Source organism: Leptopilina boulardi, unplaced genomic scaffold (assembly GCF_019393585.1).
Source record: "Leptopilina boulardi isolate dan_hultmark-lab unplaced genomic scaffold, ZJU_Lbou_2.1 LbouV2_123, whole genome shotgun sequence".
NCBI classification, from domain to species: Eukaryota; Metazoa; Arthropoda; class Insecta; order Hymenoptera; family Figitidae; genus Leptopilina; species Leptopilina boulardi.
This window is the reverse complement of record NW_026137667.1, coordinates 3966087-3993273: the sequence shown is the minus strand read 5'-3', so window position 1 is coordinate 3993273 and position 27187 is coordinate 3966087. Positions and strand designations below refer to the sequence as shown.

General features: G+C 24.4%; 3 protein-coding genes and 2 non-coding genes across 9 annotated transcripts; 1 reads left to right on the top strand and 4 right to left on the bottom strand.

Moving 5' to 3' along the window:
- Positions 1–237: 237 nt before the first annotated feature.
- On the bottom strand, positions 238–10704 carry LOC127291083 (glycosyltransferase family 92 protein F49C12.5-like). Of its 2 annotated transcripts, XM_051320006.1 has the most exons (8): positions 10217–10704; positions 5192–5227; positions 4861–5108; positions 3175–3347; positions 2899–3094; positions 2597–2824; positions 1960–2270; positions 239–1865 (listed from the first exon to the last, which is right to left on the bottom strand). In XM_051320006.1, exons 3-8 carry the CDS (start codon positions 5104–5106, stop codon positions 1076–1078), a joined length of 1944 nt encoding a protein of 647 aa, XP_051175963.1. In that variant the 5' UTR covers positions 5107–5108; positions 5192–5227; positions 10217–10704; the 3' UTR covers positions 239–1075. The 2 variants fall into 2 exon arrangements, with proteins under 2 accessions (XP_051175964.1, XP_051175963.1); XM_051320007.1 differs by lacking the exon at positions 10217–10704 and having other exon boundaries at positions 238–1865.
- Positions 10705–11060: 356 nt separating this feature from the next.
- Positions 11061–27079, bottom strand: LOC127291074 (sodium-independent sulfate anion transporter-like). Of its 4 annotated transcripts, none has more exons than XM_051319994.1 (9): positions 27061–27079; positions 15391–15581; positions 15026–15163; positions 13390–13668; positions 12701–13013; positions 12320–12622; positions 11972–12209; positions 11588–11817; positions 11061–11263 (listed from the first exon to the last, which is right to left on the bottom strand). In XM_051319994.1, the coding sequence occupies exons 2-9, from the start codon at positions 15571–15573 to the stop codon at positions 11217–11219; spliced, it is 1731 nt and encodes a 576-aa protein (XP_051175951.1). In that variant the 5' UTR covers positions 15574–15581; positions 27061–27079; the 3' UTR covers positions 11061–11216. The 4 variants fall into 4 exon arrangements, with proteins under 4 accessions (XP_051175951.1, XP_051175948.1, XP_051175949.1 ...); XM_051319991.1 differs by lacking the exon at positions 27061–27079 and adding an exon at positions 26352–26512; XM_051319992.1 differs by lacking the exon at positions 27061–27079 and adding an exon at positions 26352–26512 and having other exon boundaries at positions 11061–11260.
- On the top strand, positions 18467–23379 carry LOC127291073 (uncharacterized protein DDB_G0283357-like). Its single transcript, XM_051319990.1, has 3 exons — positions 18467–19012; positions 20140–20474; positions 20565–23379. The coding sequence occupies exons 2-3, from the start codon at positions 20142–20144 to the stop codon at positions 23340–23342; spliced, it is 3111 nt and encodes a 1036-aa protein (XP_051175947.1). The 5' UTR covers positions 18467–19012; positions 20140–20141; the 3' UTR covers positions 23343–23379.
- Trnas-aga (transfer RNA serine (anticodon AGA)) lies at positions 25897–25978 on the bottom strand. Its single transcript has one exon. It is a non-coding gene; the product is annotated as a tRNA-Ser (tRNA).
- Positions 26821–26902, bottom strand: Trnas-gcu (transfer RNA serine (anticodon GCU)). The gene has a single exon. It is a non-coding gene; the product is annotated as a tRNA-Ser (tRNA).
- Positions 27080–27187: the final 108 nt, after the last annotated feature.

The following is a 27187-nucleotide window of genomic DNA, read 5'->3' as shown; positions in this document are numbered from 1 at the left end:
TTAAATAGATTAATATTTTTAAAAATGATTGTATACAATTTTTATGCCATTTTATTTGCTAAAAATAACTAAAGACAAAACATAATTATTATAAAAACTAATAATATCTATAATAATACTGCAAAATAAAAATTAATATCACAAATATGCAAATAATATTAAAAAATTATAATACATAATTCTAAATAAATAATAATGATAAATAAATAGAAAATATTTAAAGTTTTAAATAATCTTTCAAAAAAATTAGCGAATAAATATGACATGAATTTTTTTTTTAGTTGACCAATTAGAAAAATGTGATTGCTTTTTAGGCATTAAATTATTCTACAATTTACATACAATTATAGTATTTTTAAAAAGTTTTTCACAATTTTTAAAGCGGATCTAAATTTTCTTAAAAACTAATTAAATTACAGTTTTGTTAAGTCTAAATTTATACATATATATATTTACACATAAACACTGAAAAAAATTTATTCTCAAAATAAGAATATAATTTTTTCTGTGAATATACTACGCTTAAAAAAAACCCTATGGATATGCATAATGTTGACAGATAATAATTATTTTACAAATTCTTTTTTTTTACAAAATGCACCATATATAGACCAAATTTTAGGCCATAGGCCCTATACATATATATGTGTATAGTAATCTCTCTCAGAATATTTAATATTCTCAAAAAAAAAAAACAACTGGGAGAAATTATTTTATTTTTTTCTTATAAAAATCTTAAAGAAGCACCACAGTGAAAAGTGTAACAGCTTTATTTGGAACTTGAATATTTCGTCCCAGAATCCGCTTTTTGTATAAAAATAGTCTCAATTTTTTTTTTTTTTTTTTTGTGTTTTACGAGTTATTTTCAAAAAATTTCTTTCGGAAAATTACATCGAAATTTTACTCTTGTTGTTTTTAATAGAGTATTTTTATATGGAAAGACTAGAAATAAATTTATAAAAAATTGATGAAATATAAACATTATTTTTTATGTGGATTGGATATTTAATAATAAAATTTCTATCAATGTGATAAAATTTAAAAATCCTAATTGATAAAAAAAAAAAAAATTGTATTAGCACCATTTTAAATAATTCAAAATCCATTTTAATTTGATGACAACTGCGATGACAATAATAATTACAATTAAAATATTATTATAAAATTTATCATCATCATTAATATTATTTTTATAATGATCTTTATCAATTGTTTTTGCTAATTTTTGTAAAAGAATTTTTCTATCATTCTCTATTCTATTATTATCATTATCATCATCATCGTCTACAATATTCTTTTTTTTATTTCTATTATTATTATTATTATAATTGTTGTTCATATTTTTACTATTGTAATTGAAATTAGATTTTTTCATGAAAATATTAGAATTATTTTTTTTTGAAATATTTAATGTTATTTTAAGTTCTGGTATTGAACATTCGCTACTTAATTCTTTAAACGTTCTATGTACATTTTTTGTTAATTTCTCAATATATTTATAGGCCGTTTTATCAACAACTGATTGTGTTTTAACACAATCATCGCCACCAAATTCACAAACTCGATAATGTTGCAAAATTGCAGCATCCGGTGGGACATTCACTGTACCATGACCTGGTATAAATTCCCAGACAAAATGATTTCCCGCTTCAACAACTTCTTTTGGTTTACAAACATATTTCGATCGTTGCTTATGTGGATGAAGTTTTGATCGACGTCTCGTTTTTCTCAATGTTATGAGATTTTTCTCAGTGGGATTTCGACTTGTTCCAATATACGGATCATCGGCCCATTGAAGATAAAAAAATGCATTTTGAAATGAAAATGCTCCTGTTGATTTTGTGCTGATTCGTGTACCCATCCATCTAAAAAAAAAATTTTTTTTTAGAAAAATAATAGTAAAATAAAATTATTTGAATGGATTATACAAATTATGTTTATAGAAAATCAATGACAAACCGTATAAGCTCAATTATTGTATTATCATGTCGGGGAATTATGAATTCATCCAAATCCACCAATGCGACATATTCAAAATTATACATCGATCGATATAGGCAGTCATTTAATGCAGCAAATAATCCTTCGGTACGAATTTCCCTCTGTGAAATCATATCGAGATGATGCCAAGGGAGAAGTGTAACGTAACCCTTTCGCTCGTAATATCTCAATACACAGCCAGCATCAGGACCAACCGTATCATTGTAAAGAGTGACATGAGTGGCACCTAAGAGTCTGTACAGTTCAATAAACTCCACTAATTGCAAAACCTGCACAGATTTAATGTCCCTTTTTTTTATTATTATATTCTGTCTCGTGTGCGCGAGAGTGCTTGATGAAGGAGTGGAAAAAAAAGAATCTCTCTTAATTGTAGAATTTTAAAAGCTTTTCATAATTAAAGAACGCGTGGTATATAAAAACCCTCAGACTTTTATATATATTTTTTTCAAACAAAAATATTAATTGCAATCCATTTTTTTTTTTTATAAAATCTCTTTTAAATTTTATATTTATATAATTTATCTGACTAAAATTTATTTAGTAAAATTTGTATTTTTTTCGTTTGGGGAAAAAAATATTATTTTGCAATACTTGCCCTATTATAATCGTAGTGTAATGGCTTGACGCAAATAGCAAGATTATTTTTATTCACAGATCTTGCGAATGGTCGATTTTGCACTAAAATACGATTTGAAGGAGATGCTCGAAGTTTGGCAACAATACTGACTGTCTCTGGTATTTTTTCATTCGTTGGAGAATCTTTTGGAATTGGACATATTACAAAGCAAGCACTATATTTCAAATTCCAATTTTCTCTAATCACCTGAAAATTATTTTTCATTTTGAATTTTCAACTTATAAGTTTTCGAAGAAATTAAAATTTTTTTTTTTTTTTACCTTCACTTTGGCAGGTACTGTGATGGAAGAAGTGAGATTTGCATTTTGATCTTGATACCAAAGACGACACCAAACTCGTTCAGGACTTTTTGTTTTTGTTGCACCAATTACACGAATTAATCCTGGACTTTTTCGATTTGCCGATCCACCCACTATTCTGTCGTCAAAATAGGCCGAATAGATGAAAAATTTAAATCTGTAAAAAATAAGAAAAATTTATCTGGTTTAGATTATATTTGATTTATTGTAAAATGAAAATTTTTTTTTTACACAAACCTGGTGTTAGTAACTGCAAGCCATTCAGCATGCGTGACTCGAAGCTTTTGATCGAGCTGAGGGAGACGAGCTTCTAAGCTGGGGGGTAAGCTGGGCAAAGCTCGTGGATCTGGTGAAATCTTGTGGACTAACAAGCCAACGTGATCATCGAAGCTACCCTTATAATCTTCGGCCTGCAGGCAAGAAAATGTCAATTTAGTTTTCGAGAAAGTATCAAAGGACGTGCATTAAGCTTCGATTATATATATACGAGCAGTCTATATATACAATTGGGAGATAAACTTGATTCATCTCCTCCTACTTGACTATATTAACTCATTGGATTTTCGTCTACTATTTTTATTCTATTATTTTATTAATAATTAAGGGGAATCACACAGCCTTCATTTTGAATCCTTTACATTTTCATGATCGTAGAAAGATATTTTTTTTTCTTGCATCATTTTGGTCCTAAAAACATACATGATGGTCAAAAAAATAAAATTTTAATTTTTGACCATTTTAGAAATTAATTTCTTAAAAAAAATTAATATTTTAAATATATCTATCTTCTTTCTCAATTTTTTGACTATTTTTCATCGCTAATTTTTTTCCACGCTTTTTTTCAATGATTTTTAAGAATCTCTCGCATGGATTTTCAAAAATTTTAATTTTTTTAAAAAAAGAAAGAAAAATATAAGTTAAAACATCATTGCACTCTTTTATTAAAATGTATCTTCTATCACGATTTTAAGTATTTTTTATCGTTAAATTTTTTCCACATTTTTTTAATAATTCTCTAGAATCTCTCGCATGGATTTTCAAAAATATTAATTTTTTTAAAAAATAAAAATTCTAAAATGGTCAAAAAATAAAATTTTCTTTTTTTGACTACCTTATATGTTTTTAGGACCCAAATGATGCAAGAAAAAAAAAACCTCGTTTAATAATTTAAATTTAAGTGGGTCAAAATAAAAATTGTGACTCCCCTTAATAATAATTAATAATTGATAATAATAATAATAATAATAATAATAATAATAATAATAATAATAATAATAATAATTTGTTAATTACATTAAATGTTAAAAAAAACATATTGATAGAAAATATAAATTATTAAAAATTCTATCGACAGTAGTTTAAAATTTATTATTTGTCATGTTGGAATGAGACACGCGTAATTGGTAGCGTAGCTGTCACGCGAGATAAATTCGAATCGAGATCCATTTTTTTTTTTTTTTTGCCAGAATATCACGAAATAGTAAACACAAACATAAAATGCAGACACGCTGAAGAGGATTTCCGTGCGAATTCATTCCTCAAATTTGTCCTCTCTTCGCACGTATATATATATATATATATTGTACTCATATATACAAAATAAAAATTTGTACAAGGGGAGAAAAAAAAAGTTGACATTTACTCTCGACATATGAAACGGTATTACTCAGGATCTAAAAAATTAGATGAGAAATATTTTCTCGTGTTTTCATACAGCGCTTTTATTTCTTTGTCATTTTTTTTTTTTCAAACAGTCATATCGATTTTTTATAATAAAATTTTTTATTTAAATTAAAATTAATTTAAATTTAAATTTAAATTTTTAATTTAAATTACTAGAAAAAATAGAGAATTAAATAAAAAATTTTAATTTAAATTAATAATTGAAAAATTTTTTTTTTTTTTTTTTTTTGAAAAACTCACTCCAACTTCTTCGTAATCTGGACGATCTGGTGCCGCTGCTAATCGATGGCCATTTCGGTGTGCAATTGCTCCACTATTTGCCGCATTGGTCCCATGTCTTTCGTCAATGAGAAATATTTCTGTGAAAACTATAAGTCCGAAGACAGCAAAAAACATGACCACAAGCATAAAGGACATATTTGCCCGATCCTTGAGAATTCCTGCATTGCCACGTCCTCCTCCACTTCCGGATTTTCGAGAACCCATTTCTGAAAGCAATTTTATTCAATAATTCATTTATTATTATTATTATTATTATTTAATAAAAAATAATAATTATTTATTTACTCACCTAAATTAATCCCAAGTCCAATGTTAAAAGATCCATCTGAAAATTGTAATTTTAATATTTAATAATTTAAAAAAAAAATTCTAATATTATTAAAATATATAATTTTTCGCCTAATTTAGTTTTTTTTTCATAGTAAGTTTAAGATTTATTTTTCTTTTTCATTGAAGTTAGATTTTATTTTATTTTTTTTTCTTTCTAAAAAACAAAAAAAAAAAGCCCAACGAAAGTTTGTCAGTAAAATAACTGGTTTCAAAGTGAAAGTATTAAAAAATTGTATATAAAAGTTGTTCAATTTTCCCACTGTTACTTTCAACTTTCAACCATAAAGTTTCAACGTTTCAACTTTTAATGCGAAAAGTATATATATATATTGTATAATATAACACGTATACCTTTATATTTTGATTCTAAATTCAAAAATTAAGATTCTATATGAAATTTTGATTTTTGGCAAATTAAATTTTGTCTAAAAATTTCTACAACATTATGATTTTTACACGTGTTTCTTTTAAAAAAAAATTCTTTAAAAAAATATTTTAATATTTATTAAAAATTTTAGTTTTTTTTTGAATTAAAAAAATTGTTATATAATAAAATTGGGGTTTATCTAAAATTAAGTTCATACTTTCTTTTTCTCTCTTTTTTTTTGCCTTTTTCCCCTGACATTTTTTTTTTTTTTTTTTTCTGAAACTATCCTGCGGGGCAGTTTATAACCCATGCACATTTTCTCTCACAAGTTTTCCTCTTGAATTCAACTCATGTAAAGATGTCTTTTTCTTATATATGTATATGTATATAATAGTCGTATTCTAAATAAAATAATCCTACTCTTAATCTACCCCCTTCAGAGGAGTTCTTGTAAACTCCTGGTCGGTACAAATTATTTTTACGTGCAAGACACATTAATTTGAATAAAACATTTATTAAAATAACTTCTGTCCAGATTATTATTTTAATAAGTTTCACATAGTAAATTTTCCACCTCCGGCAAGACATTTAAATTGAAATAAAGTTTATTTTATTCAAAATTGTAATTTTCTGCTTTTTATTATTTTTTTTTTTTTATTGTAATTTTTATTGTATTTCTAATTATTCAATAATAATTCTGAAAATTTTATTTAATTTTGTCATTTATAATATTTATTTCATTTACATAAAGTAAATTTGAAATTGAATTCTAAAAATTGCGGGATCAACGCAAAATCTACGGCTTCGACATAAAATTTATTGCAGTTGTAAGATAAGATTAGATTAAGTTATCATTTTGCATGGAAGGTAGTTCTCCATTAATATCAGTTCATCCAATTAAAACACTATTCGATTCAAATTCACAGTGGCGAGTGCATATTCCATTCATTTATGAAGTAGGCTCCTATATATTAATTTAATCGTTAAATAGTAATAAATGCATGTCACTTAAAATATAAATAAAAATAAATTTAAGGAATAACGTAAAATTTATTGAAAAATGAATTTTTTTAATTAGCCCTATTTTTTTGTATACACATATATTACAATGACTTATATAAATAGATTTTTAAATAGATAATTTCCATGAAAGAAAATTCACCCTCTGAACTAAAAACAGAGTCATTATTATTTTTTTTCTACTTTTTAAATCCTTTAATGGAAATGTAGAATGCAAAACAAAATATACGTATTAATTTTTGAAAATAATTTTTTTAAATAATAAAATATTAATTAAAATATTATTTTTTTTAAATAATAAAATATTAATTAAAAAATTATTTTAATAAAAATCAAATTTAGTAAAAATAAATAATTAAAAAAAAAAATACATTTGAAAATACATTTGAAAATAAATTTGATTACCTCAAATAAAATATTCTTTGATCTTGAGTTTCAAATTTGGACAATGTGGCTGCAAATGAAACGTCTATAGGCACATTTTCATGAAATGCAGTTTTTCACAAAGTGTCTATGACAAGTACACTATATTTTGTAAGATAAGAAAATGACTAATGAAACTTTTATCTAATACAATGGGCATTCAATTACTGCTAACACGCGTCGTACTTTGCGAGTTTGCATATTATTTTTCTCCCTTCATTTTTCAACACTGTTTTTATAATTCTATAGTTTAAATATTTGTGTGTCAACTGTAGGTTACATAAACAAATTTTCTTATGTTAATTGAAAATAAAACTTTTCGCGCATCGATAAGAGAAAATGATTTAAAGTTTATGTTTTTTTTTATGATGGAAAATCATTTTCAATTTTTTGAAAGAATTATTTTCCATTTTTATTTTTTTTTATTTTTCTTTATTTCTAAAATGAAATAAAAAAAAATTTTTTTTGAAAGCATACAAATATCAAATACAATTTGTTGATATATTATTATAATGGTATTATAATAGCGGTCCGGACATTATATTATATTTACCAATATTGAAAATATTTTCCAATTTATTTCAGTGTTTTTTATTACATTTTTTTCCATCTGTGATATAATTCGTTTTCTTTTCAAATTTCAATATTATAATACCAGGGTAAATTACAGAAAACTGTAAATTTTAATTTAGTTAAGTGACAATAAAATTGGATTCTCCCCTCGGTTCGTTCTATTAAATTATCATATATAGTTTACTTGGATTTTATAAAATATAATATATTTAATATATTATAGAAAAAAAAATAAAATAGAATATATAATATTCTATATAATAAATATAAAATAATAGTTATATTTATATTAAATTAAAAATTCATGTCAAATTGATTAATAATCTGTTAATTTAATATTAAAAGGTAATAAATTCAGTTTATTAATCGCGATATACGTGCAATTTTCGATTTAAATTGATAAATATTGAATAACTCATTTGACTATGACTAATAGATGTTCACTTTATTATCAAATACTGTATCCTATAATCTACGGTTTTCAAATCTACATAATTTACAAAGTACATTTCATGATAATATCTTGTATCTTCATATATGTCATATTATTTAATAAAATCCATAACATTTAATATTAAATTTTTATCTTTCTTTCTGCTTGACGTATATAATGAAATTTAAAACTCATATAATAATTTTTATCAAATATTGCATATTTAATAAATTAACGTTCAAGATAATAGTGTTCTCCATATTATATATATAATTAAAAAGTAAAACTTTTGAAACCACAATATATTGATTAAAATATTCCAACTCTGTTAAATTTATAAATTTTACAAATTCTCTTTGAGTTCAATGAACTCCCCTCTTGCAGCATCGCACACACTTGAATATTTTGAGATGATAATTAATATCACTCTTATATGCAAAAATTTCTCCTATAATTACAATTTTAAAAAAAATTTCTTTTTTAGATATTTAAAAAAAAATTGTATTAAAATTAAAATAATATATAGAAAGAGTCAAAAATTGTTCAGTCAGAATTGGAATTTTTTTTTTAAGTCTAGAAACTTGTGGATTAATAATTTATGACATTTCCAAGTACACTGTACACATGAAAAAATGGCTTCTTTTCCATAAATAAATAGTTGACGCGACTTGTCATTGATGTACACAAAAAGAAATTTTTTATTCAAACGAAATATAATTTTTATTTAAATTAAATAAAAATATTTTTATTTCTTTCAAATCATATACAATTTATTTAGGAAAAAAAAGGGATTGACTAAAAAAATTTTTTTTTTTTAATAATTTCAACGATTTACTTAAAAATTGATAAAGTTATTACGATATTTATCAAATTTCAATATTATTACGTAATTTAATTCTTATTCATTGCAATTAATTTTATCGACTAAATTCGATTTTTAATTAACGTGATAATTTTCGAAAACAAATTTCATGCACTGTTAATAACCCCAATTTCATTAAAAGTGAATCCAATAAAATTTGATGGAGTAACTAAAGCTACAATAAATATTAAATTAATTCTTTTGATTTTAATATAATTTAAAATGTAAAATAGATGAAATCAGATAATAAGCTACTTTTTTCTCTATTTGCCCTTGTATCTCTTATGAAACATAAATACATTAAATTTAAATACAAACTATAAGAATTTTTTTTTAATTATTTATGATTGAATAGAACAAATACTTTTGAATCAGCATAATTAGAAAGAAACAAAATTTATTTTATTCAAATAAGTCACTTGACTATTATCAAATAAATATTTATTTGTATCAAGTAAATATTTATTTGTATCAAATAATTATTATTTGAGTCAAATAATATTTATTTCAAATACAGAAATTATTGGTTCAAATACAGTTTATTTAATTCAAATAAAAATTATTCCATTCAAATAAATATTTATTTGATAATAGTCAAATATAACTGATTACAATAATTTTTTTTTCATTCTTTGTTTTATATATTGTATATTAATTTATATTTTTCTGAAAATTTTTTTTTTTTTAAACAAAAACTTTGGTAAAAAGTAAAACATATCATTTTGTTTAACAATTGAAATTATCCCGCCCTTGACATTTTAAAATGAGAGACTTACTGTAAAAATGAGCTATTATAATAAATAAGGGAGAAAAAGTAATTAAAATACTTTGAGAGGAAAATTAAGTCAACAATATTAAATTATTTGTTTGTTTTGGAGAAAAAAAAAAATGTTAACAAAATAATGAAATTGAAAAAAAAATTTAGTTCATTTTTGCTCCGAATGTTTTTAATCCACTTTTGCTCGAATAACTTTTATAACCCATTTTTTATTACATATGAGACTTTCTCCATTATTATTTCATAGCTAGAAAAAAATATATATTTCAATTTTGTCTTATCGAAATAATTTTATTTATGACAAACAAAATAAAAACAAAAAAAATAATTCTATTATTCATTTGATTTGTGAAAAAAAAGATTCAATACAAAATCTCAATAAATAAATAAATTAAAATAATTATAACGAAATAAAAAATTATTTCATGAGAATAAAAATAATAAATATCAACAGACGATAAATTGTACTAATTTTTTTTAATATAAGAATATCTAAATAAAAAAAAAAAATAATAAATATATACTCACAATTAGGAAAATTTGAGGGATGAGTGGATCCCAAATTTGGGATAGTACACCGGTATTTTTTTCACCGATGTCAGTAGGACAGCATTGCTTCATATTGTCCAATTGGAATTCATTCATTTGCCTCGTTTGAATTTATTTTATCGTGATTGAGCCGTAAATGAAAAAATTTTCATGTTATATCACTCGACCGCATTATCGAGGAAATCAAATGATTTCCTCCATTTTTCTTTTTTTTACAAATAATACCTGGGAATTATAAAAAAATTAATGAATGAACTTTAATGATAATTTTATGACCGCATTCGCGGAAAAATTGAACTTTTTGATACGGACGCAAACCGCTTTCTGTATTCCATATATTGCTGCTCACAATTCTTATACATATTATCAAAGGGAGTCGAGAGAGTCGCGACGGTCGCCATCTGCGATGCGCACACGCTGTAGGGGATGATCGATCAACCCCCTGTGTGAATGCAACTTCATTCCTCAGACTTATCTCCTATTGAACCTGCATTTATTGAATATATCTTCAAAAAATCAAAGAAAAAAAAAAAAATGTCCTCAATTTTTTTTTTTAGGTCAAATATTTATTTAAAATTTTTACTGAAAAAATATTTTCCCTACATTTGATATTAAAACGTTTGGAATTTAGTAGCATTCTCTACTGAAATTCAAACATCTACTTTACTCAAAAAAAAAATTACTAATTTAAACATATATCTGTTTTATCAACTATTAATAAAACAGATTTGCCAAATCGGTGAAAATTCTATTTTTCTTTTCCTTCAATTAATTATAATTTAATTATAAATGATAAAAAATAAAAAAGCTTCAAAATTAATAATTCTCATATTTTTGTAAAAATTTAATAAATATATTTAAAAAAATATTTAATGATATTTTATATATAATACAAGAAAACAGCGATATTTTAACAAATAAAAATATCTTTTAACGAATAATATTTACATGCAATTGAGAAAATAATTTTCAATTATTATTATATTATAACGTCAACTCTATCAGGAAGAATCGTGTTGTTGTCTTCTGAAAACAAAACAAAAATCATTTGTTTGCATGACTTTTAAACATGATTATAATTATTATAATCCTTTTTTTTTATTGACTTTAGGTTTTTTCCATTTAGGGTTTTTCCATTTTTCAAAATAGATAAATATTGTAAAACTAATAAAGGACTAAAAATTTTTTCTAGTGGGCCTTTTTTTGGGTTCGGATATGAAAAGTTATAAAAACGTAAATCAATGTAGTAATAAAAATGTAAGGGTTCAAAACTAAAAGTTCAAAACCTACTTTTATATTCCCATTATTATCGGGGGGATTTTTATGAGAGTTAAAATTTAGTCATTTTACCTGAAAATATTTGTGATAGAGTACAGGACCTAAAGAGGCTGGCTGTTTCTGAATCGTAGCATGTCAATGTTTTTTTCGCCTCATCGCACCATTTCCATAAAATAAGTTTTTGCCTCCTCGCTTCTAAATCCATATTTAATAATGTTAAATTTTTTGCTACTGTCGTATCAATACGAGTTACATTTCTACCATCCAAAACAACAGGAATTGTTTCTTGTCTTCCATCACACCTAAAAAAAATTTATTTATATTCAATCTCTCTTTTTCTTACGATAAAAATAATGTTAACCGAAAAAAAAAAATTGTTTTGAAATTTTTATTAAAAGAAGGAGACAATTTAAAAAGAAAAAAAAAAAATATCCAAACGAACTAAAATTAACTCACCAAGACATGACTTGCTCTCTCAAATATTCAGCAGCTGGAAAGCTCAATGATTGCTTTGGCGATACAAAAAGAATGATTAAACCGTCGTCAACTGTTCTCTCCTCAATAATTAATCCTGGCCTTGCGGTAAAATAAAGCAGTAACATTAAATTTATCGTGATTCCAGCCAGCATTCCATATTCAGGACCAAATATCAAAGAGCACACCAATGTGACCGTCAATGGAATTATGTCTATCTCTGTGAGAAAAGAAAAATTAATTTTTTATGAAAATTCTCTTTCTGGTTTGATTGTGATTGATTGGGAATTTTTTATATAGATTTTAGTATCAAAATATTTTTTTTTTTACTCTTTGTCTTCCATAGAACGGAGAATATGTTAAATTCCAACATATTGTACATAGCGACAATTATAATTGCAGCTAATGTGGCTTTTGGTATGAATTTAAAAGCTGACGTTAATAAACCACAAGCAAGAAGAACCACACATCCAGTGACTATTCCACCCATAGGTGTCTTTACACCTGAGGTAAAATTAACAGCTGTCCTCGTAAAACTTCCAGTTACAGGCATCGATTTTACAAAACTACCCATAATATTACAAAGACCCAGTGCAATCATTTCTTGTGTTGCATCCAAAGATCTGCCTTTAGCTGCAAAAAAAAAAAAAAAAAAATTCAAAATTTCGAAATAATTTTCCCAAAAATTCTTTTTACAAAAATTAATCTTACCAAACGCTTTTGCAATGGCAATACTTTCCAAAATTGCAATAAATGGCACTGAAGCAATACTACTGCCAAGTTTAGTTGTCATATCCAAAAATGAATAGGTTTTATTATTGTAAATTGTTGAAAATGGTGGTGATGAAAATGGTGGCAGGCCCTCTGTTATATTTCCAGTTATTTTAAATGGTATCGGTTGATCGCTCAATGAAAATGAATAAGCTAAAATTGTCCCTGTTATCACAACTATGGCATTTCGACTCAAACTTAAAAGCCACAATGTCTTTTCAAATGGTGAGCCAAATTTTTTTCCCGGTAAATTCTTAAAAAAAAAAACAATATTATTTTAATTTAATAAATTTTAATTAATAATTAATTAATAATAATTAAAATAAATTTTAATTTAATAACTAATTATACAACAATGATTTTATCTGCTAAATCAAATTCACGATCGATTTGATCAATTAAATTGCAAACATATTTTTCTTTTGTCACAATGAAACAGCAATTTTTTTTTTTTATGCTGACAGTAATCATTAATTACTGCTGAGTTAGAATGATTTACAAAAAAAAAAGAATGCACTGTCCGAAAAAATGAACTTTTTTCCTATCTCCCTATTAATTAATTCTTATCATTTTTTGATAAATTTCTTTCATCTTTTAATTTTAAGAGGCAAATAAAAAAAAAGGTTTACCTTTAGACAAAATAGCGCTATAATACACAAGACTCCTAAAATTGTATCCCACAATTTTATTTCTAAAAAATTATTTATTAATTTCATCATAGCATCGTAGACGGAATCACTTCTTCCACTTAGACCAAAAAGTGTGCCAACTTGTGAGAAACCAATTATTACTGCTGCTGCATTTGTAAATCCACAAATTACTGGCATACTAATGAAATCGACAAGAAATCCCAAATGAAAAATACCCATTAGTGTTATTACACAACCAGTTAAAAAACATAGAAGAACCTAAGAAACATATAAATAATTTTTGAATATCAACATTTTTTATTTTACTATTTTTTATTAACCAAAAAAAAAAATTTTTCACAGAAAATTAAAATGCATTAAAATAAGCTGCAACACTTATTATTTTAATCCAATTTTGCTTATTTTAATCCATTTTGGTATTAAAATAAGCAAAATTGGATTAAAATAATAAGCGTTGCAGTTTATTTTAATACCTTATAACTTTTTGTGAAAGATATAATTTTTGGATAAAATCCATAGTTTGGAATTGAAAAATTATTATTGATTTGGGACGCATGATTATGTTCTAAAAATCATTAGTCATAATTTAAATTTTATCGAATTTTATTTGTCCTAATTAGTTTTGAGCCGAATTTTTATTTGTTCGAATTAGTATTTTGCATAATTTTCATCAATCCGATTTTCTATATTGCAGAATTTTTATATAACCGAAAATTCACTCCACAGAATTTTTATTTCTTCGAATTTTTATTTGTCAGAATTTTTATTTGCTCGAATTTTCATTTAACATAATAGGCATTTTAAAGAATTTTTATTGGGTAGAATTTCATTGAATAGAATTTTCATTCAGATGAATTTTCATTTGTTCGAATTATTATTTGATATAATTTCCATATAATCGATTTTTCATACTACAGAATTTTTACTTAATCGAAAAATCATTTAATAGAATTTCTAATTGATAGAATTTTCATTTGTCCGAATTTTTAAATGGCCGAACAAACAATCGACAGAAAGATTTCGGCGCAATTTTGAAAATCAACCAATCACAATTTTATGGATAATTTTTGATTGGTTTATTTTAAAAATTGCGCCGAAATCTTTCTGTCGATTGTTTGTTCGGACATTTAAAAATTCGGACAAATGAAAATTCTATCAATTAGAAATTTTATTAAATGATTTTTCGGTTAAGTAAAAATTCTGTAGTATGAAAAATCGATTATATGGAAATTATATCAAATAATAATTCGAACAAATGAAAATTCATCTGAATGAAAATTCTATTCAATGAAATTCTACCCAATAAAAATTCTTTAAAATGCCTATTATGTTAAATGAAAATTCGAGCAAATAAAAATTCTGACAAATAAAAATTCGAAGAAATAAAAATTCTATGGAGTGAATTTTCGGTTATATAAAAATTCTGCAATATAGAAAATCGGATTGATGAAAATTATGCAAAATACTAATTCGAACAAATAAAAATTCGGCTCAAAACTAATTAGGACAAATAAAATTCGATAAAATTTAAATTATGAATAATGATTTTTAGAACATAATCATGCGTCCCATTTGATTTGATATTCTTTTAAAAATTTATTAATTAGTTACATACAGCAATATCCGGTCCCATTGCCTTTACGTATGGAAAAGAAAGAAGAGCCATTATTGCAGTTGGTCCTACAGTAATATCCTTACTGCTTCCAAAAAATAGATAAATGAAACACCCCATAAAACTGCTATACAGTCCATACTGAAACGTTTCATATATTTAATTTAATTTTCATTATTTATTTACTGGCAAAAAGTCAGCTAAAATTTAACTCCGAAAAAGTTTTAATTAATAACACTTAATAATTTAATATTAAGTTAATTATAATTAATTTCTCTTCTAAATAAAATGGCTAAATATTCTCATAATGACAAATATTAATATTGAAAAAAAAAAACAAAATATTCATCGATATTGAAAATACACACCTGAGCAGGTAAACCCGCAACTATGGCGTATGCGATTCCTTGAGGAATAACTGTCAGACCAACAGTAAATCCTGCGAGACTGTCCTGAAGGAATTTATTGATGGAATAATTGGGAAGCCATGCAATAATTGGTATCCTTCTTCGAAGGACATCTTTCACGTCACAACGTGAGGATGTTTTCATTTCTCTTCCTGAACAGAATATTTGTCAATATTTAATTATAATTTTTCAATAAATTTTTAATGTTAAAATCATTATTATAAATATGATTAGGTTAACATTTTTTAAGATTCTGAAATTTCCAAAAAAAAAATTTTCTTATCGATTGAAATTATATATAAATATTTAATAATTACAAAAGAATTTTATAAAAATAAAAAATATATCTCATTTTTATATTGAAAATGTAAATTTTGGTCTGATGATGAAATGAAGACTACAGATGTCAATTATATTTTAGTAAAAGAGAAATTTACATATTTACTGTACATTGAACTAATACTATCACAGAAAATTAAAAGGCATTAAAATAATAAGCGTTGTAACTTATTTTAATGCCTTTTAATTTTTTGTGATTTAAATATTATATTTTATAAAAATTATCTACCAAAAATTAATATTTATTTCTGTTTACAAACAAGTAAATTTTTTTCGGTAATAATAAAAAATTTTCAGTATGAACAATGAAATCAGGAAAAAAATATAAATAATATAACTTACAAAGAAGCTTCAAAATCAAAATTATTTGATGAAAATTGTATTATTTTTAACGCCCATAATCCTCAGAGCTAATTTTTTTTTTTTTTTATACAAATTTTAATTTATATACTTTTAAAGTCACTTTATTTTTGATAGATGTACACTATATAATAGAGTTCGTGAGCGATTAACGACTCGACTTTTCTCAACGAAAGTTAATTTCCTACTAATTCGATAACAGAAATAAACCAAAACTGATAATGTTAAATTATCTACAGCGAGATTCGTGTATATATACAATCTCAGAGATAAAAATTCAATTTTGAAAAATTAATGAAGTCGAAAATATTTTTTTTGAATTTCGCCTTACTTTAAATTAAATAAAAAAAAAGAAATCATTAAAAAGAAATTAACTTTGAAAATTTAAAATCAGAAAAGGACATTTTTCAGAAAAAAATACTTTCCTCCCATTGTTCCGTGGTTCGGCAAGGCTAAAACCTCAAGAGTGGGGGCAATGAATCTAAGAGAGATATTTCCCTATTCTCTCTTTCTTTCCCATTATCCCCACTTATGGCTCAATTTTCAAACTATATGAACCGAATAAATATGTTCATGATTTCAAGTTAAATTATTTGTCTTTTAGAAAAAAAATAAGGTATTTCCAATCTTCCTTAAGAGAAAATTTGTCCGTATCTAAAAAAAAGTATCTCCTATTTCGAACCTCAACTTGATAATAGATGCAGGCATTTGAAAAGGTATTTTCGATTTTATGGTGCCATAAAGTGGCGACTTTTTACCTACACCAGCATCTGTTGAGCAGTTGGTTTTTGTACACATAAAATTATTTTTAAAGACGAATAATAAAATTTTTTTAGTTTCTGTAATTTTTTTTTTTCATTCTATATATTCGTGAAATATTAATAATAGAAGGAAATTTTCCGAAATATTAATTTAATTCTCTTTTTTTTTAATTTTTATAATAAAAAAATAGAAGAAAAACATCTTTTAAGAAAGATTTTTGACTTTTAAGAAAGCTCATCTGTAACGTATAAAGATATCTTAGTTTTGCATTCTTTTTTCTAAATAAATATACGATGTTTATATATATACGTATACAAAAATCAAATAAAATGTTTACAGCATTTTTTATGCATCATAATATGATAAATTTTCTCCATTTACAACAATATAGTATTCTTTTTATTCAACACTTGGAAAGTGAAGGAAACTTTTTTACAGTTCGACAATAAAGAATTTGTTTTAAAATAGTTGAGTGCTTTTTCTGCAAATGAAACGTAAAGCTACTTTTTCCTTTATTAAAAATAAAAGTTCAAATCGAGGGTAAAAAATTGAAAATTTATTTCAATTATATGAATTGGAAAATTTTTCAACTATTTTTGAAAATTTCGAAAATTACGTTGTTCTTTTGTTCGGTTGTCCTTTGCAGATCAGGGGACTCACGAACAAATATTTTATATAATATTTTCTTTCATAAAACTTCATTTAATGTCTAAAGATATAATAACTAAAGTATTATATACAAATTGTTATTTTAGGATTATCAGCATTCAGTTTCTTGGAATAATAAGTTCAATAATAAGTTCAGTTAAATTAGGTTACCTGAGCTTTCTTAGGTATATTGAAAAGTTTCTAGCAGTAATATAGTAGCAGGTAAAAACAATTACAAGAGTATCATCAAGTTGATTTCAAAAAAGACAGATTTTTCTTGTCTAAAAATCAACAACAAATTATTTTAAATTATAATTTATTAAAAATAATAATATTGTTATTAAAAAAATTTTCTCTTTTTCTGATTTTGAAATAAAAATAAGAAAAAAAATTGTGTGTTATTGGAACCAATGCAACTTGATAATAATTACTTTCAACTTAAAGCTTTTTGAAACACGTTCGAGTCTGTCATTGATATTTCAACGCTAGTCTTTCAACTTTTGTAAAGTGGTTTTCGTTTCTAAAGATTTTAAATACAACAGTGTGTGTCATTTTAAACATAAATACGAGCATAAATATAAAGGGTCTATTGAAAAAGGACCATTCTGCTTTCTCTCATTTTTCAAAATTCATGCAAATTTGGAGCACAAAATTGCCTTTTATTTTCTGACAAATAATTAATTGTAGTTTCCTTAAAAACAAATTGTTTCTTAATAATTGCATTATTTTAATTATTTTCTATATATTCAATTTGAAATAATAATTGAATAAAAACATTTAAAATAATATGTAATTAAGTGCTTATTGTCAGTGATTATATTAAAAAAAAATGTTACCGAAAAATAAGAAATTCGGGTTAAGACTCTCAAGTCCTCACACGTAACCCTTATTCTGTTTTTTTCTCTCTCTTTCTGTTATATAACATTCATCTCCTAATAGTTGGTCGATGAAAGCTTCACTTCTTACTACGGACCTGAAAAAGACCCCCCTATTATAAAACTGGAGAATTTATAACGACACTTTTGTTCTTCATATATAGAGTTACGCCCTTTTAAATTTTTCAATCGATGGTCACAATTTTTGGGTTTGAAGATATATTTTCCTAGAAATTTTCTTTTTACAATTCTCTTCAGAGCCATGTGGTCAGGGTTGGTTGTATAGTCTATGAGGGTACCCTTGAAAGTAACCATCTCATGGGTAAGAATGTTTAGAAGCAGCAGGATCAGTTTCATGGTAGATCTCGAGAGATTAAGATCGGTCCTCGAGACGTCGTCGTAGCAGCTTTCAAAAGCATTTCAAAATATTTTTAAAGAATTTTGTGATTTCTTTCTTTTTTTTAAAAAAATAAAAATTAGTGAAAATGTGTTTTACAAATTTTAATTTTTTTTAAAAAAACAAAATCATTTGTTTTACAATAGCCAAAAAGTGTTAATTATTGTGATACTGGTTTAATTGTTGATTCTTAATGTTGAGAGTAAGTATAACATTTCTTTCATATAGACAATATTTTTTATCATAAAAAATTTATAAAATAATATAATTTTCGCAAATTGCTACTCCTTTTTATATTATTAATCGTTTTTAAAAATAAAACAAATCACGTTTTCTTTATTCTGCAATAAAATTATCAATTATCTTTCATATTGTTGGCAAATTATAATTTTAAAATTTTCTTTTTATATCCTTGTAAAAAAGGGATACTTTTTAAAAATAATATATTGTAAATATATATTATAATTAAATAACAATAAAGATAACATTTATAATAGTAATTTTTAAATATTCGAGCATATCAGATTTTTTGCAGAAAGGTACATCATGCGCATGAAACATGAGACGATGATAGATAAAAAAATGCAGATTAAGAATATTGCGCATGCAGAAAAAATTTCATCTGAAGGAATAATTAAAAAATTTTTTTTTCAAAAAATTGTTATCTAAAGACAATGTTATAATAAATCTTGTAATTTTTAAAAATGATTCTTTTTTGAAAATCAAGTTTTATTTTGTAAACAATTTTTTTCAGATCTTTTTTATTTATATTAATTTTGTTTCGAAAGAAATTGAAAAAAAAAATAGAAATTACATTTTGAGCATCATGTTAAAGAAGACGATAACATTTTTCTCTATAATGAAAATTATATATGTATACCTTTCTAGGAATATATATTACGCAGTCCCAACCATTGAAAGCCATAAAATATGAAATGAATAACACTTCTGACACATTGAAGACTAAACATACTAAACAGCCATGAGCTCTATATATGGTGTCTTAATTAAAATTGACTTAATTTTATAATTAATTAAAATGACAATATTTAATTTCATTTAAAAATTTAATTTAAATTGACAAATCTTTATTTTAAATTAAAATCAAATTGATTATTTTTTTTGAAATTAATTAATTATAAAAAATACTTGCAGAATTTCTTTTAAAAAAATAAATGTTTCGACCCAGTATATTTATATTTATTTTTTACATTTGCGCATTCGCAAATTAAAATCAATAAAGTGCTGAAATATATATTTATTATCAGTTTATATAAAAATTTATAACTAATTTTAGTATACCGTCTTATAATTATTCTATAATTTTAGCTATGGTTCTGTACGACGAGAATGGTGCACGTTTCGCTGAAACACCTTTAAATACAAACGAATCGAAACACATACAATATAATAACGAAAGAAAAGATAACTTTGGTTCTCCGGCATTAGCATCTGAGGCTATCGTGGGATCGCACAGTGCAGTTGTCTCATCTCCTAATCTTAATTCGTTAAGTAACCAAGTTTCAAGATCGCATTTAAGAGGACTTACGGACAAAGGGATTATGGGCTACGAGAACAATTTCCAGACATCTGAAAATCAAACTTCACTATCTTTTAGTGACAATTGTCTAAATTACTCTCAGGAAATAAGTCAACATCCCAAGGTAATTAAATGTTACAAATTTTTTCTATAAAAAGAATGTTACACTATTTTGACAATTTCATTATTAAATTGAATTTATTGTTTTAATTAGGAAAATATTACCACATTTGATTTGAAAGAACAAATGCAGAAGTTGAACAATTCTTCTTATCAAGAAAATGAAATATTTATGGATATGTACCAGGAGCCGGTTCAACAAAAAGAACAACAAGATTCACTTTCATTTGAAAATGATTTCTTGTTGCCACCTACTTCATACAGTGATGAAAACAAAAATATAGATAATCTTAATTATCAGCCACTGAATTACAGTATTAATTCTTTTGTAAATACATCGAATTCCTGCAATGAAAGAAGTACCAATGTAGAAACATCTCAAGCCAATTTATTTAAATCTTCAACGTCATCCAGTGACAGGAATCTTCAACAAAATTCAACGCCAAATGAACAAGGGGATTTACAAATATTACTGGATTTATTGGAAGCTCCACCTAAAAAGCGTCGAGGAAGACCTCTTGGTTCAAAGAATTCTGATAAGAAAAAGCAACCTTTCAACAATGAGAAAAAGGCTCCCAAGAGGAAAAATAATACTTCTAACCCAAAACCAACATTAAATAGTAAACATCCTCGAGTTGATCTACCATCGCAACATCAAACCTTATCACCATATTCACAAATTAGACCTGAGAATTTTTCACAAACAAAGGGATATTCTGTCCTATCTCAACAAAATGAATTTACTCAACAATCCACTGGATTTATTCCTCCTCTTAATTCTTCCCAACAATCTTCTCAATTTATTCAACAACCATCTAGTTCCAAATCTTCTGGTTCATCTCTAGTTTCTCAATCCCCTGGTTTTTCTCAACTTCTTCCTAGTTCACACGAATTTTCCAATACGCAAATTTCTAATTTTTCTCAACAACAACATTCTTATCCAGATTATTCTCAACAATTACCAAAGTTTTCTCAACTTTCTGCATCTTTAAAAAGTCCCCCACAATATTCCGAACACTTAGGACAACAGTCTGTTAATATCAGATCTCAATATGGACCACAACCAAACAATCCTTATTTACAATCGCTACCTGATTATTCCGATCATATTTATAAATATTCCCAATCATATACAGATTATGTTAAACATTTACAATACTATCAAAATTATCCTCAATTTTACGATCAATCTGAAAGTGAACTTCAAAATTTTCCTCGATTAATTGATGATTATAATCAAACCAATAATCAGATACACTTTCAAAATCAACGATTTCCAATTCAAAATCAACAAATACAAAATCATGTGCCATTTCAAAAACAAACATATATTCCAAATTCAATGTATAATCAAATTTCACCTCAAAATCAAATGCCTCAATACAAACCACCACAAAACAAACAATCTTCATATGAATCGAATCAATCGGCTGAAAATCATCAATCTTTTCAAAAATCCATCAAACATTATCAATTTCCTGGACAAATTCCATATGAAACTAAAGGAATTTATGAACAAATGAAAAGAATTTCCGAATATGATCAAAGAATTGGAAAAAATATGCATTTCATCAATGGCGAATCATATCCAATGAATTATCCTGCAAATGATTCACAATTTTTTCCCCCTTATAATCAGATGTTAAATCAACAATTACCTGAAAGTCATTCTGAACCTAAATTTTTTCGTTCTTGGCATACACCTGAAAATATGTCACAAAATAATATCGCTAAATTCTCAAAAAATACCAACAATAATAGTAATAGTACAAAATTCTCGACAACTGACTTTTTAACATCAAAAATAGATCAATTAAAAAATAATTCCTTTTTCCCAACTAACAATAATGGAGAATTTATGACAACAAATTTTTTAAAAGATAATAATTTCTCATCAATTAAATCTTCTACTATTGATAATACAACAAATTATCCAAAATTTGTCAGTAACAGTGAAAATCTTCTACAGGAAAAGAATTCAAATTTTTATGAAGTCGGAGCAATGCAGTATACAAAAAACATTGGTACCCTACCAATTCAACAGAATTTTGCAGATCCACTTAATTTTTTAGACAATAAAATTATAGAAGAAGAAGAAGAAAAATTACCACCTTCAATAAATAATTCTTCAAGAAGAACATCGAAGAAAAACCTCGAGAAACATAATCACAATAATTGTCAAGAAAAAATTATTCCATCAAATGATAATTGTGTTTTATCAATTACAGATTCAAAGTCAAAAAATTCTGAAAACAATTTGGATACTAGAGATTGGTTATTAAAATCACCGGCGCCACTTGAAATTGACTGTCCTGAAAATCAAAAAAGAAAACGAAGAAAGTATCGAACTGAATATAGACCACATAAAGGAATTGAACACGCTGTTAGAAGATACAGAGCCAAAGGTTTTTCAACAAGATCGCCTTTGCCAAAAAAAATTGAATTTAACCCTCTTGCTGATAATAATGACAATGAATTTGATGATGATGATGAAGATGATATTTATGATGATGATGATATTGAAGAAATTAAAGAAGAAAACATAGGAAAAAGAAAAGATGAAGAAAAGAAAGAAGAAAAAGAAGAAATAAAAAAAGAAGAACTAAAAAAAGAAGAAAGTGATGATAAAAAAGAAACCAATTTTTCTCAAAATAATTCTAATCTTGTTATTAAAAACACAAATTCTGAAAACAGTGAGAAAAATCTCCCTACTGCATTTGATATTATCTCAGGTCGTTGGACAAAAAAGAATGGATTTAAAAAAAGTGAAATACATCATCAAGGTCTTCCTGATTTACAACAATTATATGAATTCAATAAAACAGCTAATTCCAAACAATGTAATTTAGGGAAAAAAAACAAAAGCAATTGAATAGTCAATCACTTATATTGTCATAGAGTAAGAAAAATTCTTAAAAATATTATTGTATTTTTTTATGATTTTAATTTATAAACAATTATTTTGTAATCTTGAGTAGATTAGAAACAAATGACTTTCATTTTAAGTTTTTTTTTTTTTTTAATGAAAAAAAAAATGATCAAAATGAATCTGATATCAATTACTATATTACTATTGTCATTATTTCCAATGAACAGAAGTCGAATTTTATTTTGTTTCAATATTTAGAAACAAAAATGTTTTGTTTTTGATTCAGAATCAAAATAAAAGAAAATCTTCCGATTTGAAAACAAAAGGAAAGTCGAATTTAATTATTAAAATGCATTAAAATTAAAAGTTGTTTAATATGAAACTAAAAAGTTGATTTTTTATAGACAGAAAATTAAAAAGGCATTAAAATAAGCGTTGCAGATTATTTTAATGCCTTTTACTCTCTAAATCTGAATTAGTAAAAAAGTTTACTAATTTAAATTAGTAACTCACTTTTTTCTTCTCAATTAGTAAAATTTAACTAATTATTAGTAACTTTTACTAATAATTAGTCAAATTTAACTAATTATTAGTAACTTTTACTAATAATTAGTAAAATTTAACTAATTCTAAAGCAAAAAGTGAGTCACTAATTTAAATTAGTAAACATTTTTACTAATTCAGATTTAGAGACTAATTTTCTGTGTTATTATTTTAATCCAATATTGCTCTCTAAATCTGAATTAGTAAAAAAGTTTACTAATTTGAATTAGTGACTCACTTTTTGCTTCTCAATTAGTAAAATTTTACTAATTATTAGTAACTTTTACTAACAATTAGTAAATTAGTAAATAACTTTTACTAACAATTAGTAAATTTTTACTAATTGTTAGTAAAAGTTACTAATAATTAGTAAAATATTACTAATTGAGAAGCAAAAAGTGAGTTACGAATTCAAATTAGTAAACTTTTTTACTAATTCAGATTCAGAGAGTGCTTATTTTAATCCATTTTGGTATTAAAATAAGCAAAATTGGGATTAAAATAATAACCGTTGCAGCTTATTTTAATGCCTTTTAATTTTCTGTGTGGTATTTAAGCAATCAAATTTTTTTTTGTTGAATCAACAAAATTTTGGTTGTGTCAAACAAATTTTGATTGAGACAATTAAAATTTTATTGATTCCACAGAAAATTAAAAGGCATTAAAATAAGCTGCAACGCTTATTATTTTAATCCCAATTTTGTTTATTTTAATACCCTAATGGATTAAAATAAACAAAATTGGTTTAAAATAATAAGCGTTGCAGATTATTTTAATGCCTTTTAATTTTCTATGTATAGCATCAAAACTAGTAAGGAAAGTTTACTTTTCATTACGATAAACTTATTTGAAAACAAAAGTATTCTTTAAATTTTGTTCCTTTTTTTATATTATTATTATTATTTTTATTATTATTATTATTATTATTATTATTATCATAAGTATTATTATTACTATAATTAGTTTATATTATTTTGTGAATAAGTTTTTGAAATTGTGCGCAGTTAAAAATAATATTAATTTTTGAATGTTCTGTTGAAAAATTAATGTCATTTTAATACATCAATTTAAAAAACTGAAAAAAATTGATATATTATATAGTATTATGACAAAAATGTGACAGTAGAAATAAAAAACTAGATAATAAATTGTATAAATAACCAAAGATAACATATATAGACAGATGTATATATATTTTAAAATATTCTATTTTAATAATTCGACTATATATTAGTATATATAATGATAAAAGATGTAATACGTTTTTTTTTTTGTCTGCAAAAAATGTATTAAACAAAGAGAAAAAAAAAATATATTTGTTAATTTTACACTTGAATGATTTAATAAATAAAATTTTATAAAATAAACCCCTTGTTCTTCTCTTCTATATATTTTATATGAAATAAAAGAATAAATTTTTTTTTTGACAAATTAAAATCATTTTAATTTCTTTGTAAAATATTATTAATTTAATTTTGCACCAAAAAAAGGAGATATTTTTGTGGTTAAATTAAATTTTAAAATAAACATTAGATGTTAAACATTTAATTCATATACACAAAGCTTAAGAGGATTATATTGTGGAATTATCAGTCACGAGTAGTCACGAGACCGTAGCGGTTTCTTTTATTTTTACTCATCCATGAGAGTGATAATAATAATAATAATAATAAAAAAAAAGGAATCATTCTTCATATAAATTATAAGAGATAATAAATAATATGGTTTTTGCTCTGTAATAATTAATAAGTTCATTTTTTACCGCAAGGCAATTAACACTGTATACATTTTTTTTAAAATCAGTATAAAAAAAAAATTGACTTTTTCAAAATTACAAATTTATTTTTCTATTATTAGAAAAGAATATTTATTTGGAACAACGATATGTTTCTCTTATAAATTTTCCGTTTTAGTGAAACATTTAGTATTTAATAGAAAATTAAAAAAAAATATAAATTTTTTTTCATACAGAGTACTATTTAATTTTTTGAAATTGTAATAAATAAAAAATTTTCGCAGTCGGTAGGACTCGAACCTACGCTCCCAGAGGGAATCTGATTTCTAGTCAGACGCCTTAACCACTCGGCCACGACTGCTATTATTTATATAAATTTGAAGGAATTTGAGATAACATATGAATCTTTGTTGAAAAAAAAATTAATGATTCATTTACCTTTGTTCGCGCACTATCTTTACGTTAAAATTACTTCAATTCAAATTATTCGCTTCACTTAATTTATAGTCATTATCATCGTTAATTCATTATTTATCAGTTCTCTAAATGTCAATCATCGATAAAGTAAATAAAAAAATTAGAAAAAAAACTCGTTTCAAACGAATAAATATTTACATTATTAATACAAATATAATTCTTCTATTTCCAAAATAAAAAAAAGTCGATAAAAATACAAAAAATAATTCTTTAATTAATTTTTATATTAATAATAAATATAGTTTTTAAGTACTTACTTAAAAGTGGAGTTATTTCACTGCAAGTTGATAAATTCATGATTATAAATACAAGTGAATAAAACAATTGTTATTGTTTATCCAGGAACTCTGACATATAAAGCCACTTATTAGAATGCAACATAATGACATCCAGTTACTTCGAAACTTATATGCAAGTTGTCGGTAAAGTAGATATTAATAACTTCTTCTTGAAAAATTAATTATCAAAAATCACTGCTAAATCAAGTTTAATATTTCTCAATTTCAATCTTTGATATATTTAACAAATATTTGTTTAATATTAAATTAAAATATTTATTTATATAAAAAAAAAAAGTATTGCAATGTTCAGGTAATATTTACATGCAATGTTGAGTTAATATTGCAAATACCTAATAAAATGAATAATAAAATAATATATTAACAATAATTAATTATTTTTTAAATAGTGATAAAGAAATAATTTGTTTAAAACAAAAAAAATATACGACGAGGATGGGATTCGAACCCACGCGTGCAGAGCACATTGGATTAGCAGTCCAACGCCTTAACCACTCGGCCACCTCGTCCGATGTTCAATTATTTTTTTAGGAACGACGCAGTTTTTAAAAAAAAATTATTTTATTTATTATGATTGAATTTAATAAATTTTTCTTATTTTAGACAACAATGTACTAGAGAATTATGGACTGATAGAAAATATTATGTAGTTGATTTGATTACTTACGCAAATGTTGCAAAAAATAAAAATTGATGAAATTCTTGTCTGGAAGCAGAAAGAAACGCTTTTAAATTACAAACTAATATAAAAATTGTTTTAAGAATCACTTTCACTATACTGAAATACAAAATTA